The 18,157-nt window shown below is 37.8% G+C and overlaps 3 protein-coding genes across 3 annotated transcripts; 2 read left to right on the top strand and 1 right to left on the bottom strand.

The window, feature by feature from the left end:
• Positions 1-527: 527 nt before the first annotated feature.
• On the bottom strand, positions 528-9,534 carry LOC115009506 (zona pellucida sperm-binding protein 3-like). Its single transcript, XM_029433509.1, has 9 exons — positions 9,408-9,534; positions 2,258-2,726; positions 2,005-2,123; positions 1,787-1,890; positions 1,507-1,684; positions 1,282-1,405; positions 1,102-1,184; positions 865-1,016; positions 528-648 (listed from the first exon to the last, which is right to left on the bottom strand). Exons 2-9 carry the CDS (start codon positions 2,684-2,686, stop codon positions 584-586), a joined length of 1,254 nt encoding a protein of 417 aa, XP_029289369.1. The 5' UTR covers positions 2,687-2,726; positions 9,408-9,534; the 3' UTR covers positions 528-583.
• Positions 5,627-8,221, top strand: LOC115009505 (zona pellucida sperm-binding protein 4-like). The gene is made up of 9 exons (XM_029433508.1): positions 5,627-5,707; positions 5,843-6,239; positions 6,334-6,518; positions 6,611-6,708; positions 6,958-7,115; positions 7,196-7,388; positions 7,488-7,674; positions 7,782-7,857; positions 8,118-8,221. The coding sequence occupies exons 1-9, from the start codon at positions 5,627-5,629 to the stop codon at positions 8,219-8,221; spliced, it is 1,479 nt and encodes a 492-aa protein (XP_029289368.1).
• chkb (choline kinase beta) lies at positions 9,181-17,800 on the top strand. Its single transcript, XM_029433507.1, has 11 exons — positions 9,181-9,838; positions 10,675-10,783; positions 10,876-10,989; positions 11,382-11,515; positions 11,608-11,712; positions 13,143-13,201; positions 13,872-13,959; positions 14,064-14,172; positions 16,293-16,393; positions 16,509-16,590; positions 16,729-17,800. The coding sequence occupies exons 1-11, from the start codon at positions 9,321-9,323 to the stop codon at positions 16,783-16,785; spliced, it is 1,476 nt and encodes a 491-aa protein (XP_029289367.1). The 5' UTR covers positions 9,181-9,320; the 3' UTR covers positions 16,786-17,800.
• The last annotated feature ends 357 nt before the right edge of the window (positions 17,801-18,157 follow it).

Below are 18,157 nucleotides of genomic sequence, written 5' to 3'. Positions count from 1 at the left end.
AAGTGTATATCGCTAAGCTGAAGTTTACCATCTGTGCCACACGGGGGCGGGATATGTTAACTCATAGGGTGAAAAGCTGACGAGACTTTGACACAATAAGTGAATTTGTATTGCCCTTAGACTTAACTAGAAGTTATTTAACCTACACACAGTAATGAAATGGAGAGTAACTTTTTTTATTTGTTTTTATTTTCTTATTTAGTCTATTAGTTGTTAACTTTAGGATGTTTACTAATAAGAAATCATAGTCCATTTTTAGTGTCCAGCTTCAGATGATTTACAGTCTATGAACTGGGCAAATGTGGTCCTTGTGCAATAATGCTATTTAGCATTACACAAAGGGCAATGTAAAACACGTTACACTTTCATTTTATTTCTGTTTTTTTCTGTTTTCTTTCTGGTTCTTACACACTTTTATTATATTTTTGATTTGTCAAATGTTGATAACATTTATTGGAGTAAATATGATTATTTTTCTTGGCACAAACTAAATATTAACAGGAAGCAAGTGAATAACATACAGAAAGTTATGACCCAATGAGACTGTTTATTTTCATGATCATAGACATGGCAGGAACTTTATTTAAGCCTTCGCCCTCTCTTGAATGGGGATGGGACCCAGGGTGACAACACCTTCCCATTCGAGAACTAAAAAGAAAGAAAGAAGACATGTGACACAGTATGCACCGCTGTGGCTGTCTTACATCACAGCAAAGCATGGAGTTATAAATGAACTAATCATAAAGGTGGTGACATAATATCAACTCTGATTTTTTTTTTAAATGGTGTGAAATTATACATTGACTGTTAAATTTAGCTCAGATAATATCAAATGCTTTAGACGATACATTTTTATTAACTTACCGGAAATTTCACTTTGGGACACATCACGGATCTTCCTTTCAGTAGTCTTACCACCGGGACTCCAGGGAAGACGTTTGCTGATTTCTGGATTTCCATATGATCCAGATTCACAGGAGCCACAATGTCCATGCTCTCCGCTGGCCTCCAACCACCTAGTAAGAAAGAGAGATGCATGCAGTAAATACAGTATCAATACTCCAATCACACGTTTTGACAAAAGCACACATGCAGACTTACCCGCCGGCGTAGTAACAGGCTCTATGCTCTGAATCGAGAGGTTTTGCACAAGATGTTGCCTTCAAGTGACATGTAATGTAGAGCTGTTGGAATAATAGAGGGCTTGCGTTAATAGTAAATGTATTTCCGCTGCATTTGATGTATAGCAGAACATATTAATTCAGTCTTGGAGATGCTCACCAGTCCAGAGACAGCACCCTGGAACCTGAAGGCCTCAAACTGGAACTGAAGCGTGTTCTGGGTGCTTGGAGAGCGAGGTAAGAACTGAGAGGGAGAGCCTGTGATCCTAGAATCAACCAAACACCTGTATGCAGAAAAACAACATTAGAGACGGAGAAAAATGTGTTTGTGATAATCTATTTTCACTGTACAGAACATTCATTAATGTTCATTAAACAAGCTCACCCATTATTCTCAATGAAGTCATATCTAGGCGTGGAGGTGTGGTCAGGTGTAAGACTAGCAAAGCAGCTGTCCACATAAATACGGAGGGGCACGTGGAAGAACTGCCTGACGACAGCCTGAATATTTATGATGTCTCCCAGGAAATACACGTAGCTAGGCCTCTCATAACTCCAGTCATCTGTGCAATAAGAAAATGACATTTTAAAATTTGAAAAATATATATTTAAAATCCCAGCTCTATAAATATTTTAATCTGAAGACACATTGTTATTTAACTCACCCAACATGAGTGTAAGTGTGAAGTATAAGAATTCCTCGGACACCTTAACTGCAGAGAATGGGATCCACAGGGGGTCAAGAGGAAGGCTGCTCACATTGTGCCTCCTAAATGATTAAATATGTTTCCTTAAAATACAGACTAAAGTGGATTACATATCAGTTTAAGATTTTTACGTCATTTTATGTTATTTCTTTGTTTGCCTCTTACAGTATACATACCTTGGGTAGTGGCATTCCACAAATACAATGGCTGTGGATGTCCTCACCACAGGAGAAGTTCCCAAAGGTTGGGGATCATAGTTCATAGTGAAGGTGTAGATGAGGGAATCTTCTGTTGTCTAGTTGACAAATGAATATTAGTACAAACAAATAGTATCATGTATGAACATATATTTTTTTACCATAGTTTTAATTAATATTCAATACAATGTATTATATATTTTTCAGTTACTAGCATCTCCTTTGTGCTTACAGTTAATGTGCTATGACAAGTGTGCAGTTGCGCCTCGTAAATCAACACTTCAATAGTATTGTCCTCTGCGACAGCACCACAGTTTCCCAGGGTAAGGTCAGCAGGGTTGATGAACTGGCCAATCCCAAAGAAGTCCTTCTTGGCTTCCACGTGAACGATGCTCTCTCTGCAATCAACAGTAACAGTTGCAACAGGTACAGGAAGTACCGGTTCGAATGGCACATCGGCTTTGGGCTCAGGCTCTGGTTCTTCAGGGTATGTCCAGGTGAGAGGTTTCTCAAATGTCAGCTTTGCCTGTTGGGGCTCATGTTTTGGTACTTGCTTCTGGTATCTAGGTTTAGCTGGCTTGTAATCATCCTGTTGAGCATCACAAAAGCTACCCAGCAAGGCCAGTGCCACAAGGCCCACGACAGTGAACTTCATCACCATGGCTTCACAACAACAAGTGAACTGCACAGTTCAGTAGGAGCTGTAAAGAAGATGGAAATGTGCACCTACTTTTATAATACAGTGAGCATGTTTACTTCCATTATATTCCCGCCCCTTCTGTTGACTGTTCCCCATCAGACCTGATTATCTTAAACCTTAGCCAATGAGCTTTTGACGAAAGCTCTGGTGAGGCATCTTCAGCTGATTTCAAATTAGTGATTCTTCTATCGCATAAAACGTTACTAGGCCAAGAAAATACAAGCAGTGATTATAAATAGTCTTTTAAACACAAAACCATACATGTGCTGACACAAATCAATGTGAGAATAATGTATACCAAAGGAAAATAATAGGATAATGAGTTGAACTTGAAAGTAAGTTTTGAAAGTTATTTTTTTATTCAAGCCAGTGAGATAGAAACATAGTTTGCCGACATACACTCAAAATGTCGTGGTCACAAAAAGTCATGTTGACCCTGGGTTAGGTCAACCTGCCTTCAACATGACATGTTAAACTCAGTTTTTTGCCAAAGTACATTTTGTTTTGTTGAGCTGCTAATCAATATGACTCGAACCAGTATCAACTGAGATGAACCACCTCCTGCCCTCATCCTCCAGGTTGATGTTTCTAAATGACCTATACTGTGTAAACTAGGAGACAAAATAGATGGGTTACCTGTAAGGAAAATCTGTAATACTGGGTTGTCTTGCTTCTAAACGGAAAAGTGTTGTGAATTGGAATATAAGAAGTCTATCCTGCTTTATCTTGAGCAGTTGGAAGAGTTTATATATTTAATAATTCTGCCACATTAGAGCACTTTGGTCAAAGTAATACTCCTCACCCCCCTTTTCTTCATACATTACATTACAGTTCAATTAGCTGACGCTTTTGTCAACAGCGACTTACAATAAGTGCAAACAATCATGAGGATACAACTGCCAACAGCAAGAATCTTAAAGTACATTTGCTTCAAATAGGTACAATCCTTTAAGTGCAGAACAATAGCTTCAAATAAGCCAAACCCATTTAAGTGGTACATACAGAGAACAATATTTTTAATGTATTTTTAATGTTATTATTTTTACTATTGCATTTCATATTCCTTTGTTTGCTTGTGTGCGCATATGTTGTTCTGCATTCTTTGTATGTCATTTGTGTATGTATTGTGTATATATTTAATCTATGTATTTGATGTCTAGCCTGTAAAAATAAAAGGAACATTTTGAATAATGAGATTAACCACAAATTAAAAAAATAATATAGAAGCCAAATGTTGGCAAGTGTTTGGTTAGTTTCACTTGCAGTAAGCCCAGAAAACTTCAGAGGAAAAGATTTGGATACAGAAAATAAACTCCGAATTGTTCGGAAATATATGGAGAAAATGTAAGAGTGCAGAAAAGAACATTTTAATTTCCCTAACTTTCACCACCAGACTGAAGTTTCTGGCCGGGTGATTTCATCATAAATGATATTACCAATACACACAACTCATGCACCGGTATTAGTGAAAGTTGATTCACGTTTCTCTCCTCTACATCAGTTTAGGATCTTGAATTATATTGGTCTAACTTTTATCTTTAACTGTTAACTCCATAAATATCAATACAATCCCAATAACTAATAATAGTTTGCCTTGTTGCACAATTCTAAAGGGAACTCTTTAACTATAATGTTCTATAAAACCCCAAACATTCATCACAACACTTAACATAAAAAATAGAGAAATAACTATTTCTGCAGCCCCAAAGAATTTATTTTCTGTGTTTTTCTTTTCTTTTGTTAACCAAACAATTTAAAAGAAAACACATCCAGATTTTATAAATGACAAAGATATATAATCCATTATTGTGTTGTGGTACCTGCAGGATGGAAAAATTAAGAATGCTGCATTTTAGTTTGGAATAAAAGATTTATCTATATTTATTTTTATTCTTTTTACAAATTGATTTCATTACAGTATCTTGATGAAAATGTAGTGCATGCAGCTTTCATCATTTATCAAACTAGATATATTATTTTGTTATTATTTATAAAAAAATATTTTTAAGATATGGACTAAGACAATATGCATTTCCGGAAAGGACTAGATATATTCATATATTCATATTCATATATTCATTTATCATTTAGAAGAGTCAGAATCCAACTGAAGACATATGTAACATCTACATATTTATTTCTACAAGGGCCAGAAAAACAGCTTTACTAGGGCAACAGTGAACGCTATGTCAAGTCAAGTCAAACTTTATTTGTAAAGCACATTTAAAAACAACCTAGTTGGCCAAAGTGCTGACCAACCGGAATCTGGAAAATGTACCACTGTACTTATTCTTTATACTGGACAAGTTGGGACGTTATCCCAGGTTGTTATGGATGTTTGTTAATTTAATTTAGTTTTCTTATCATGAATGTATCTAAATGTTTAGCAATGGCAAATACATTCAAAGATAAGAAGAGATATTTGTGTTGTCCAGTCCTGCTGCACAAATACATGATGACCTGCACATTGTAGGTCATACAGACTCTGTGAAAGGTTTAGTTTTAAACTGTACAAATAATCTGGAATTGCTAACATTCAAGATCAATAACAATCGGTGGGCTCTCTGTAGCAAGCATGGATTAGATACCAATCAATAAGTATTATTGTTTATGCAATAGTAAGTTTACTATCATGTATACTGTTAGTATGTTCTGATGCAATATCTCTAACATTCCTGTTATTTGCCCTCTTAAATTACATTTGTTGGCACTAAAATCTCTTCAGTGCATCACCATAGACCACAGTGACTGGAGAATTTGATTGGAAGTTATGGGCAGCAAATAGGATGTGTCATCAACAAGTCAACATTACCAATAGGCCTACCTTATAAAAGTCAGCACATTTGCACAATATATGTTCACAGTATTTGGTGTTCTTGTGAATCCCTGTACTGTGAAGCCATGGCAATTAAGTTGCTTTGTGATTGTCTTCTGGCAGTTGCCCTTCTTGGCTGTCTGGTTGAAGCTCAATATTTTAAGAAGAAGTCAACACCTCAGAAGACTCAGACCCCTGAGATCCCTCCGTACCCTCCGTACCCTCCGTACCCTCTGAACCCTCCGTACCCTCTGAACCCTCAATACCCTCAAACCCCTCCAAACCCTCAATACCCTCAAATCCCTAAGGACCCTCAATACCCTCAAACCCCTCCAAACCCTCAATACCCTCAAGCCCCTCCGAAACCTCAATACCCTCAAACCCCTAAGGACCCTCAATACCCTCAAACCCCTCCAAACCCTCAATACCCTCAAGCCCCTCCGAAACCTCAATACCCTCAAACCCCTCCGAACCCTCAATACCCTCAAGCCCCTCCGAAACCTCAATACCCTCAAGCCCCTCCGAAACCTCAATACCCTCAAACCCCTAAGGACCCCTACGTGGCTGCAGAAACATTTCACACTTGTGATGCGTATAACCAACACAAGGTATTGTGTGGAGGTCCTGCCATCACTAATTCAGAATGTGAAGCTATAAACTGCTGCTTTGATGGACGCACATGCTATTATGGCAAATCTGGTAAGTATTTTTCTTTTCCTCACAGAACTAAATAGATGTGTTCTAAGAGTATTACATTATCATTAGTCTTTGCTTTTAAATGTGTTGCTCTCAGTGACTCTTCAGTGCACCAAGGATGCCCAATTCATCGTGGTGGTGGCCAGAGACGCCACCCTACCCAACATTGATTTGGAGACAATTACTTTCAATAGCGATGACGAAGGCTGCAGACCTGTTGGTGTCACTTCAGGTTTTGCCATCTACCAGTTCCTTGTCACTAATTGTGGCACTGTTTTGACTGTAAGGGTTGCAACTCATTTGACTGTTCAATTTGATTTGTATAATTTCTTTTGGGTAGTTATAAAGATTGAAATACTGCCAATTTACTGTAGGAGGAGCCTGGGGTTATAATCTACGAGAACAAGATGTCCTCCTTTTATGAAGTCGCTATTGGACCCAACGGAGCCATCACCAGGGACAGCCACTATCAGTATGTATTTTTATTTCTCTAACACTGAGTGGTCACAACATAAAAGTTTACTACTCATACTATTACTATTATTACTACTCGGCTCAGGCTTAAAGTAATCAGACAATTCAGTCGTATCAATAGGATACAGTGAACTGACCTTGAACTCTCTACAATGGGTTATTGTTAGTTCATTGTGATATTTTACAAGACAAACTCCACTCAAATACTTTTCTGACTGACTGACATATACCTTATTTCTTGTCTCAGGTTGATTGTCCAGTGTAGATATAGTGGCACCTCAGTTGAGGCTCTGGTCATTGAGGTTGGACTGCTTCCTCCACCATTGCCAGTTGCAGCTCTTGGACCTCTGCGCGTGGAGCTAAGGCTGGCCAATGGAGCGTGTTTGGCGAAGGGTTGTTCGGAAGGTTAGTATGTGCAGATATTATATGCAGGTTTTCAAATTTGGCAGTGACTGTGCATTAACCAAATCTTTCTGCTTGAGCAGAGGAAGTGGCCTACAACTCCTTTTACGTGGATTCTGACTACCCCGTCACAAAGGTGCTCAGGGACCCTGTATACGTAGAAATCCGAATACTGGAGAGGACTGATCCTAGCATTTTCTTGACTCTTGGAAGATGCTGGGCAACTGCAGACCCCTACCCTCATAGTCGTCCCCAGTGGGACTTGCTGATTGAAGGGTAAGAGTAAGTGTTGATTTGACTTGGAAATAGGCATTTATAAAACATTGTATGTTGCTTTATTCAGTCTCTATTCCACACTCTCTTTTTTTGCCATAGCTGCCCATACCAAGCTGACCACTACCAGACCTCCCTAGTCCCTGTGGATATCTCCTCAGGACTCTTGTACCCATCTCACCACAGGCGTTTTATTTTCAAGATGTTCACGTTTGTAGGTTATGAAGGTGCCAGTCCTGCGAAGGGAAAGACTGCCGATCCACATGTTTGGATTCCTCTCACGGAAAAGGTATAGGATACAACTATCTAAATAGAAAGTGTTGTGTTTAGTTTTTATAATATGTTTTATATCACCTTATCTACATATTTTCCAACAATATATTTGGTTTTGACCAGGTGTATATACACTGCGAAACAGCTGTGTGCCAACCCGATCATGGAAATAATTGTGAACCTAGGTGCTACAGAAAAAGCAGTAAGTATTACAGTCTTCACGTTGATGATATATACACCACCAATATTGTTTTACTCTGAAGTCTGTTTCCCTTGTTTTTGACTTGAAATTAACACAACAAACTAAATAGATCATGTTTTTCAGCATGGTTTGTGGTATGAAAATCAGAAAAGCTGAACATATATTCACCAAAGGAGTATATGATGTGTGACATCATCTTGTGTCTTACTCAACCTCAAGTCTGACAGCAACTGACCATTGCAATGTACTGTGCACAGGGAGAGACGTTATTGCTTCTGTCCAGAGAGGCTTCAGAGATGAGACCACTGTGGTTAGCAGTAAGGAGCTTATCATCACGGAACCAAGTCGGAGTATTCAGTAACAACATCCAGACAGAAACGCATCATGAAATATTTGTTTCCTTTGCTTATGAAGTGATTGACTTTCAAATAAATCTCCAAGTTACTGAATTATGTTGTCTGATCTCATTTAATGTCATTCAGGTACAATATTTTCTCTGTGACCACACAAAAATAGCCTCAAAGCAAATACTAATTCTGCAGAAAATGTATATTATGACTATGCCTCAACATACTTGACGTCAAGTCAAACTTTATTTGTATAGCACATTTAAAAACAACCAAATTTTACAAAAGTGCTGAACAAGCACATAATACAAATCACAGCAACGCAAACAACAGAAGCAAAACAATAAACATAATATTAGTAAAACAATTGAAGGGGGATAAAGATCGAGGCTATATTTAAACATTCTTAACACAGTACAAGCTGTTACAATTTGATTTGCTTTTTGTTTTAGAAAGTGTTGAATTGAAAAAATCTAAGCCTATTACTTGAACTCATTGAATATAAATAAAGCATGGTTTCTTATCTGTACATTTATAATAATGGATATGGAATTTGGTTATTACAGTAATACGATTAATCATGTACATGAGTATTTTTCTGTGTTTCATTTTCAACACATTCCTCCAAATTGATACAAAACTATATCAATATTCTCAGTAATAAGAACACATAGCGTAGGTTTGCCAGAAAATCTTCACAATTTGACAAAACACCAGTTTCTGAACATCCATAACAGAAACTACAATTCACATCAATGTCGCTCTTTAAATGTTTTACAAAGATGCTCTATAACTAAACCGTCTTTGGTTTTTAGTTGGATAGACTTAATGAATTAGTTTAAAAAACACAAAGTGTACGTCAATGTCATAGCCGAAAAATAAACACTTCATTTCCCAGACACCTTCAGTGTACGGGAAGCTGACGTACAAAGTCACCACCTAAAAATGACCAATGAGCTTAGATTACGAACAGGAAATCGAAATGTGGTTTGACAATCCATACGCCAGTTAGCCTTAGTGCAAATCACGCGTCCGAGGAGGAGAAACACTCATCTGAAAACCCCAATATACTTTAATTATCATTGTAAACCCCCCCCCCCCCCCCCCCACCCCATGCGGTTCAGAGTATCACGATATGTTTGGCTCTTCCGGTTGAGTAGCCTAACCGCGGAACTACGTTCGTCGGCGAGCTTCTCTTACCGTTTCAGACCGACATTTCACCCCGGGCGTCCTTTACTCTTCGCTCGGAAACTCACGATGCAGTCGGATCGAAATGTGACTAGCAGCAGCAGTAGCAGTAGTTGCGGGGAGTTGGGCTCGGTCAGGGCAGAGAAGCCAGGGCCGGGGCTTCCCAGCAACAACCCGACTGTCACAACAGAAGATGCAGGTCCTGCGGTGGAGAAGAAACGAGTGGGAAACACGCTTGTTTTGGACGTGAGAAACTTGAGGACCCCGAGTCCGCTGTTCGGGGCCAACTGTGATGACGACTCGGAGTCAGAGGCTTTCCGGGATGGGAGAACCGAGGGGGTTGACCGGGACACCAGGGGAAGGGCGTTTGCTTGGTGCCGAGACTTTCTGTCAGGCTCGTGGAAGACTGTCAAAGAGGGTGATTTTCAAATAAGCATTGTCAGGTAAATAACGTCAATTACAGCTGTACTGAGGATAACATCAATGTAATATGCTTATCATAATCATAGAGGGATTTAAAGTTAGTCATTTGTGTAAACATTAATGTTCACAGACAACTATTCTGCGTCCATGGTCTCAAATAATGACTTTATAATGGCCATCATTTACTCACTGTAATTATTTTCATCTTTAATGACAGTGGTTCCCATCCCCATAGGCTTGGGATCCCTTAAAACAAAGTAGCCTACTTGAGGTCATTGCACATTATTATGGCCTTAACGTGGACACTAATTGTTAACAGTCCAACCAAATCTGGATTTTCATTCTTGTATTCCTTCATTTGAGGGAGGTTAACAGCTATAAAGAGGTGACTGTATCATGTAACATTAAAAAAATAAATAAAATACTTGTCTGTAACAAAGGTACATGGTGTCCTCTCAATGAGACAACGGGATGCATTTTCAAGTTCTGTTTTTTAAAGTGTAAAGTGGTATTATAAATATATATATATATATATATATATATATATATATATATATATATATATATATATATATATATATATATATATATATATATATATATATATACAGTATGAACAGTGTTATATGTGTCAGTAAGAAAACGGTATGGGGGTCACCTTGTATGGGTAGCTCAACTGGTAGACTTCTAAGGCTGAGCCAGTGAGGCGAAGGCAGTCTTAGTGCAAATGATCAGTCGCTTTATAACAGATATATTCGGCAGGATGGCAAAATAGTTTTGTCTGTGACACTAAACCTCTGTTATATGATTTGAAACTTTGCTCTGATGTGATAACACAGGTGTTTTTGTTTTGCAGTGGTGGGCTGAGTAATCTGCTGTACCTGTGTAGTTTGCCTGACCACGTGCACTCTGTGGGAGATGAACCTCGTGAGGTGCTCCTCAGAGTCTATGGTGCCATCCTACAGGTTGTCGCCAATCTACTGTCATTTTCCTTCGCTTGGAAGTATTACATAAACCAAAAATGTCATCAAACTGTGTTTGTCTTTCTGTGACGCAGGGAGAAGACTCCCTGGTGTTGGAAAGCGTGATGTTTGCGATCCTGGCAGAACGAACTTTAGGACCAAAACTTTACGGCATCTTCCCTCAGGGACGCTTAGAACAGTACCTTCCGGTATTACACACACACACACACACACACACACACACACACACACACACACACACACACACACACATATTTATGCACACATACACAGACTGTGTCTTTTCTGCTTCAGCCAAAGTGACAAAATGATAAAATAAAATAAAAAATGTGTTTTCTATTGTGTAAAGCAGTCAACATTCAGAGTAAAAACAAAAAGTAGATTATATTGAATACATTTTACTACTTTGATTACAAAAAAAGAATTGCTTTTTAGAAATTCACTGACATTGTAAAGTCTTTGTTACTAGAATGTAATGCCATCAAATGTGTGGAGATTTACACATCCGAGTGTATTTAGTTGATCCAGTTCCTCATGTAGAGGAAGTATTTGTACCATCTGTATTTTTCCATTTTCCTAGAATACCCGCATGCGCACAGATCAACTTTCAGATTCGGTCATATCAGCTGAGATTGCCACCAAGTTGGCATGTTTCCATGAAATGAGCATGCCCTTTAACAAAGAGCCCAAGTGGCTGTTTGGGACCATTGACAAGTAAGACCACACTCGTATCACTCTCTTTCTTTTACTAGAACGGTCTGTTTTTTAATAATTAAATATATTGTGTGTTTTCTTTTTTTCTTTAGATACATGGATCAAGTGATGACACTTAATTTTGTACGTGACGCCCACGTGAAGAAGTACAAGAAGCTGATGAAGTTGGACCTGCCTGCAGAGCTGGAGAGCCTCCGGTGAGTTGGGGCACAGGTCTCAAATGGCCAAATATTGTATTGCATGCATACATAAAGCCTTAAAATTGTTGTAGGTGAGGTTAAAACTATAGGATGAAACCTCTAGCATCCCCTCGCCCCTCTTTCCACTACTGACCAGTGTCGGGGAGAGACAGTGCAAAGCAAAACCCACAGGCGTGTGTGCGTATACATGCATATGCATACATTCACACACATTCTTGTGTATACCCATGTACAAGGAGAAAGACATCAATACAATTAATATCATATTATTGTCTTAGTTATTACATCTAACAGGAGGATCATTGGAAATGTAAGCCAAACCCTCCTGATCCAGTTTCTAAATGACTTGGTAGCAGAACAATTTGCTTAAGCCAAGTGTCAACAACATGTTGTTTGGCCAGAGCCATCTCATATTACCTACTGTAATGTCCACACTGTTAAAACTGTCCATACTGCTAATACTGTATCGAGTGTTCTCATACCCTTATTCCACATTCTATCTATTCAGCGTTCAGTGCAATAACAATAATGTTGAATCTAATCTAATCTCATTTCTATCTAGACTTTAAACAGGTTGTCAGTTTAGCCTTTTCAGCTACTGACGTTTCAGGTCCACCATTAACAACCGAAAAATAAGTATATTTATATACAAAAGTTTATATGTTACATGAATAAGGCTATAAGAGTTATAATTTAAGCTATTTTGCACACAAGAATTTAATATTGGGGACAGGATGAGCTGCATTTTTATTTTCAGTCTAATGGCTGACCTTTGTCCCAGTGCCTCTAAGACTTCACTGTGCTCCAGGCAGTCTGACCTCGGCAGCCAATAGATAATCAGCCCAGTGTTGATTTATGAACACATTTGTTATCTTGTAGATATGTAACAGCCTCCCACTGATATCTGACACACAACTAAGACTTCCAGGTACGATGTTCTTGGTTTGTGGTAGGCAATTAGCAGTCGATCAGAGGTGCATCTAGAGTTTGTTTGTTTTTTCACTTTCAGGAGTTACACCCCCCCCCCCGCCTCAGTACATTCATGATTTAAGTTATATAGTCCCCAGCTTCTAGAGAGTTGAATACCACTTTTGCAAGTTGTTTAATAAGATAATATATTGACTATGATGCCTCGATATATACCTGCTATCCATTACAAGTGATCACACTAAAATATGGATATAGAGTTAGATGTTTGTCTCTTGCACTGCTCCATGTATGTTGTCTACCAGCAAGAGTAAGATTAGAATGAATATGATGTAATACAGCCTGCGTTGCTCGGAGTAAAATAGTGAGAGTTGTTGAAAACATGAAGTGTTTGTGTTATTGCCTCAGTGTAATTACTATCGTCACTAGGACATCTTCACTTTTATATGTTATACTCAAAAGAATGTGTTTTCTTTTGTTTCATTTTCCTGTGTCAACAGTGCGTTGCTGGCAGTGACTCCCTCGCCTGTGGTGTTCTGCCACAACGACGTCCAGGAAGGTAAACATTTATTATCATGTTGAAATGAAGAAGCACACTATATGTCCTATATCATTGTATGCTGTAGAGTTAAGATTTATCATAATTGGGGGCGCCTAGGTGGCTCACCTGGTAGAGCGAGCAGCTCACGTGTCAGGGCTGAGTCCTTACCGGGGTAAGCAGCCGGGTTCGAATCAGACGGTAGCCATTTGTTGCATGTTGTCCGTCACTCCCCCCTCCAGTCTATCTCTGTCCATCTAATAAAGGAAAAATGTCACACACAAAAAATAATTACCATAATTGTAACTAAGGGCTTGAACAAAAGTACATTTGGGCATGTCCACATACTTTTGGCCATTTAGTGTATTTATAAGATTCAAACTTCTCAATTCCTAAGCATGTATTCTACATTAGCACTTCTTACTGTACAAAGAAATGTGACTCCTGAAGTATATTGGTAGCTGAAGATGTTCTTAAATATCCTCTTTATTTACATGCCTACACGTACACAAACGGACCACTCACCGAACCAGCTATGTGTGGTCATCTATCCTAATGGTTTTGATACTTGTCAATATAACGTAACCACTTTAATTTCGTTAAGCTAAACTATTCTCTGGTCTCAACCTCACAGTAGCTGAAGTAATTAAGAGTGTGGCCGGTTTTCTCACCTCTTGTTTTGCTGCTGCAGGTAACATTCTGATGCTAGAAGACAAAGACCACAACACAGCAATGAAACTCATGCTGATCGACTTTGAGTACAGCAGTTACAATTACAGGTAAAGTGCAGATTTATACATCAAAAGTATTGATACGTTTCGTTAGAAATACGTTGTTTGAGCTCCACTTGTAGATTGTGAATTTCTTTATTGTGTGTGTGTAGGGGTTTTGACTTGGGGAACTATTTCTGTGAGTGGGTGTATGACTACACCTATAACCAGTGGCCCTTCTACAAAGCCACACAGGAGAACTATCCCACCAGAGAGCAGCAGGTCAGTCTAAACCACTTACAGCTAAATAAAAGGCTACCTTTCTTTGGCCCAATCCTTGCTCTTAATAGAGATTCACAAGAAACACATTTGAACAGAATGACTTAAATAATCTATTGTTCACCGCTTGGAATAGAATTGCCGCACTGCATTGTAACGGTAGAACTTCAATAGTGTCAAAGTTTAAATAAAAACATCTAGTGAGATATTTAAAAAGTTAAAACTTAAGATGGGTGTGTTAAAACCTAATTTAGTTAAATTATCCTTTTTTTAATGAAAAATAAAACCTGCAATTACTTTAATTGGAAGCATTATATGCATTAGATAGGGAGTGTGGGGGGTTTTCCTAAATTGTTGCAACATCAACTAACATAATTTTAACTATTAAAAACGGCATACAAATATTTCCAATTTTAGTATCACTCCTGATAATTATTGTTTAAATGTGTGTGCATATATATATATATATATATATATATATATATATATATATATATATATATATGTGTGTGTATATATATATTTATATGTGTGTGTGTGTATATATATATTTTTATATATATATATTTTTATATTTTTTATATATATATATATATATTTTTTATATTTTTTATATATATATATTTATATGTGTGTATATATATATTTGCACATATTGCATATATTGTATGCACACACATTTAAACAATAATTATCAGAGTGATACTAAAATTGGAAATATTTGTATGCCGTTTTTAATAGTTAAAATGATGTTAGTTGATGTTGCAACAATTTAGGAAAACCCCCCACACTCCCTATCTAATGCATATAATGCTTCCAATTAAAGTAATTGCAGGTTTATATATATCTATCTAGGACTAGGCTCAATAAATGTTCAGAGTGATATAACAGTGATACTATGTGTTTATAGAGGGGATTTTGCCCGGATATGAACACAGGTGTGCCTTGACATTTTGGCTTGGTGTTTTGTGTGCCTTGGCCACAGAAAGTTTGAAAACCACTACCTTAGGGAACAGATTTGACAAGGGCTCTGATCACACAGTGCCATCTAGTGGTGAAACTTGTTTATGCAATAATCTATTGTTCACCACTTGGAATTCAATTGCCGCACTGTGTGATAGATATATATATCTCTATCTCTATCTCTATCTCTATCTCTATCTATCTATCTATCTGGGATTTTGCCCGAATATGAACACAGGTGTGCCTTGACATTTTGGCTTGGTGTTTTGTGTGCCTTGACCACAGAAAGTTTGAAAACCACTACCTTAGGGAACAGATTTGACAAGGGCTCTGATCACACAGGGCCATCTAGTGGTGAAACTTGTTTATGCAATTTTCAGTTTGAGAGGGCATTATCAAACACACATGTGGGAAATCAAATTAATTGACTTTTTTCCCTTGGAGGAGCCTGACCACAACACACTAGACATTCATTGAAATTGATTTTAACATTAGATAGCACAGCAGTACAAAATGGTAGCTCAGTTCTTGTGCAAAGAAAGAAAGAAACAGACACCACAACTGTCATAACAATGCTCACAAAAAGGAAACAAATGAATGTGAAAATATGTACGATGAAATTATATGAAATGTGCAGATCATTGAGATCAGTCCAGTGACCTGCAGAACAGTATGGGGAAGTATATGGAAACGTGTGGTGAAGGGAGTTAAGTGTCCTGACTGCTGTTAGAAAGTATTAGTAAAGGTATTAGTTAAGATGGACCTGTAGCACCTTCCAGAGGGAAGCAGCTGAGAGAGGTGGTTGTCACTAGTTGTTTTAGTTGCCTGGTTGAAGGTGCGCTTTGTGTAAAGTGTGTCAACTGAGGACATGGTCACAGCCAATGATTTTTGAGGCTTTAGTGACGACCCTCTAGTTTCTTCTCGCCGTGACTGTTTGAGCTCCAATACCAGACAGCGAGAGATGATGTCAGGATGCTCTCTATGATTGCTTAATAGAAGTGGACCAGCAGGTGTCTTTTGACATCATACTTCTCTTTTCTGATATTAACTAGGGGAAAACTGAAGGGCGTAAACAAATGAGGATGTAATAAATCATCAACAGATAATACCTTTACTACATTTATGAAATGCAGCGCAAATCATTTTGCTTTTTATTTCAGCTTCATTTCATCAGAGCTTATTTGGCAGAACAGAGAAGATACTCTGACATTACCATGGTCCAGACACAGATGGAAGAGGACATGATAATTGAAGCAAACAGGTAACACATGGTGTTCTAATGATTTACAGCAGCGTTATGTAGGATTCAAAGTTATAGAAGAATCCCCAGAGCCCTGGTTTTGTTATGTCTTCATCATTTTTGTTTTGATTTGCAGGTATGCATTAGCATCACATTTCCTCTGGGGGCTGTGGTCCATCATTCAAGCAAAGCTATCCAAGATTGAGTTTGGTTACATGGTAAGGAGATTTATATGAACATCTGCATACAGCTGCATACTACATGTATTTCAATACACAAGATAATGTTTGTCACTCTCATATTTAATGTTACATGTTAGTAAACCTTGCCTCATAGTAGACTGTGTTGTTTTGCAGGACTATGCCCAGTGTCGCTTTGATGCCTACTTCAAGCTAAAAAAGGTCTTCTCCTGATTACCTCTGTTAACTCAGAACGTAATGTCTCTTGTTGTGTTGTTGAAACTCCAGTACTATGCAGCCCTGCTTATGACAAGCAATGTTGGGTGAAAAATAGACATTTACATCTGAACATAATGCATCTCATTGAAGGACCTTTCCCTGTAGTGTGACATTTAGTTAGAGCAGGTATCGCTCTTTAGCATCAGAAGTCTTTGTTCATCATTTGAGGGGCTCAATCAGATGGATAGCTACTGTAATAAGCAATGCTGGTTCCCACAGAATTTATGTCTTGGAATTTCTTTCTGGGTTTTTAGTCATTCTACCTCACTTCTTTCTGCTTATGTTTGTTCTGCCATAGGCTTATTCTTTGAATGTCCAATAAAGTTAAGTTTGAAGTTGAAGCAAATTATTTGACGATGGCTATTTTATGCAGTATCACTGTAGTTGACAATAAGGTTAATTTAACCATTAACGGTTACAAAGTGTAAAGCCTTTATGTCAGTAAAATTGGATCTATTAACTGTTCATTTCTGCTGCACCTTTAACTGCCCATATTTAATCCAGCTTGTATTAACTTTCATCATCTCTGTATCATTCCATGCCAATGATAAATGTCTATTTTGCACTTGTATGCAATCACATTAACCTGAATTGCTTAAACTAGATCCAATAATGATTTAAATCCGTATCATAAAGTCCCTTCATGAAGTCAAGTGTGGTTTTAAAATGTTCTGGAAACTTAAAAGAAAAATAATTTGAATAAATAAAAGCATCATAATGGAATTAAAACAGACCGACTTGAGGGAATGTACTTCTATCACCAAATATCATGATATCCGTGTTTTACACAAACCTTTTGTTACATCAATTCACTTATAAAGAAACTAGAAGCGTAACCTGTGCCATTAACTACCTGTACATTGTTCCAGTACAATTTAATTCTCTTAAAACCTGTATCTTTATTATGTTGGTCTTCTTTGCACTTGTAAACATATATTTTGAAAAAGCTAATAAACATATGTGCTTAGAACTTGTCAGTGCATCTGTTTTTCTTTTTACTATGTATGGGTCTTTTAAAGATATTTAAACAAATGATTTGTGAAACATAAAGTTACTCTCGAAACTGCTAAGTAACTTCGTTGCCCTATGATGACGTCAAGAGCAGAGTGAGAGAGACCATGTTTCATATGCCAAGAATAGACCAGCCAGAAAGAACTACACTGCTCAAAGATCGAGCGACACTTCTGAATCGACTGGATCTGTCGCAGAACAAACGGGGATATATATAGTTGAAGGTTTAGCCTTGACGGTGCACTGCACAATTTCTTCAACAGCTGTTTCTGTTGGCATGTTGTCTTAAATCTTAACTCTCAGCTGTTTCGCTACT

This window comes from Cottoperca gobio, chromosome 6 (genome assembly GCF_900634415.1).
Source record: "Cottoperca gobio chromosome 6, fCotGob3.1, whole genome shotgun sequence".
Classification (NCBI taxonomy): domain Eukaryota; kingdom Metazoa; phylum Chordata; class Actinopteri; order Perciformes; family Bovichtidae; genus Cottoperca; species Cottoperca gobio.
The sequence above is the reverse complement of the archived record's forward strand: the minus strand, read 5'-3'. Positions and strand labels throughout refer to the sequence as shown.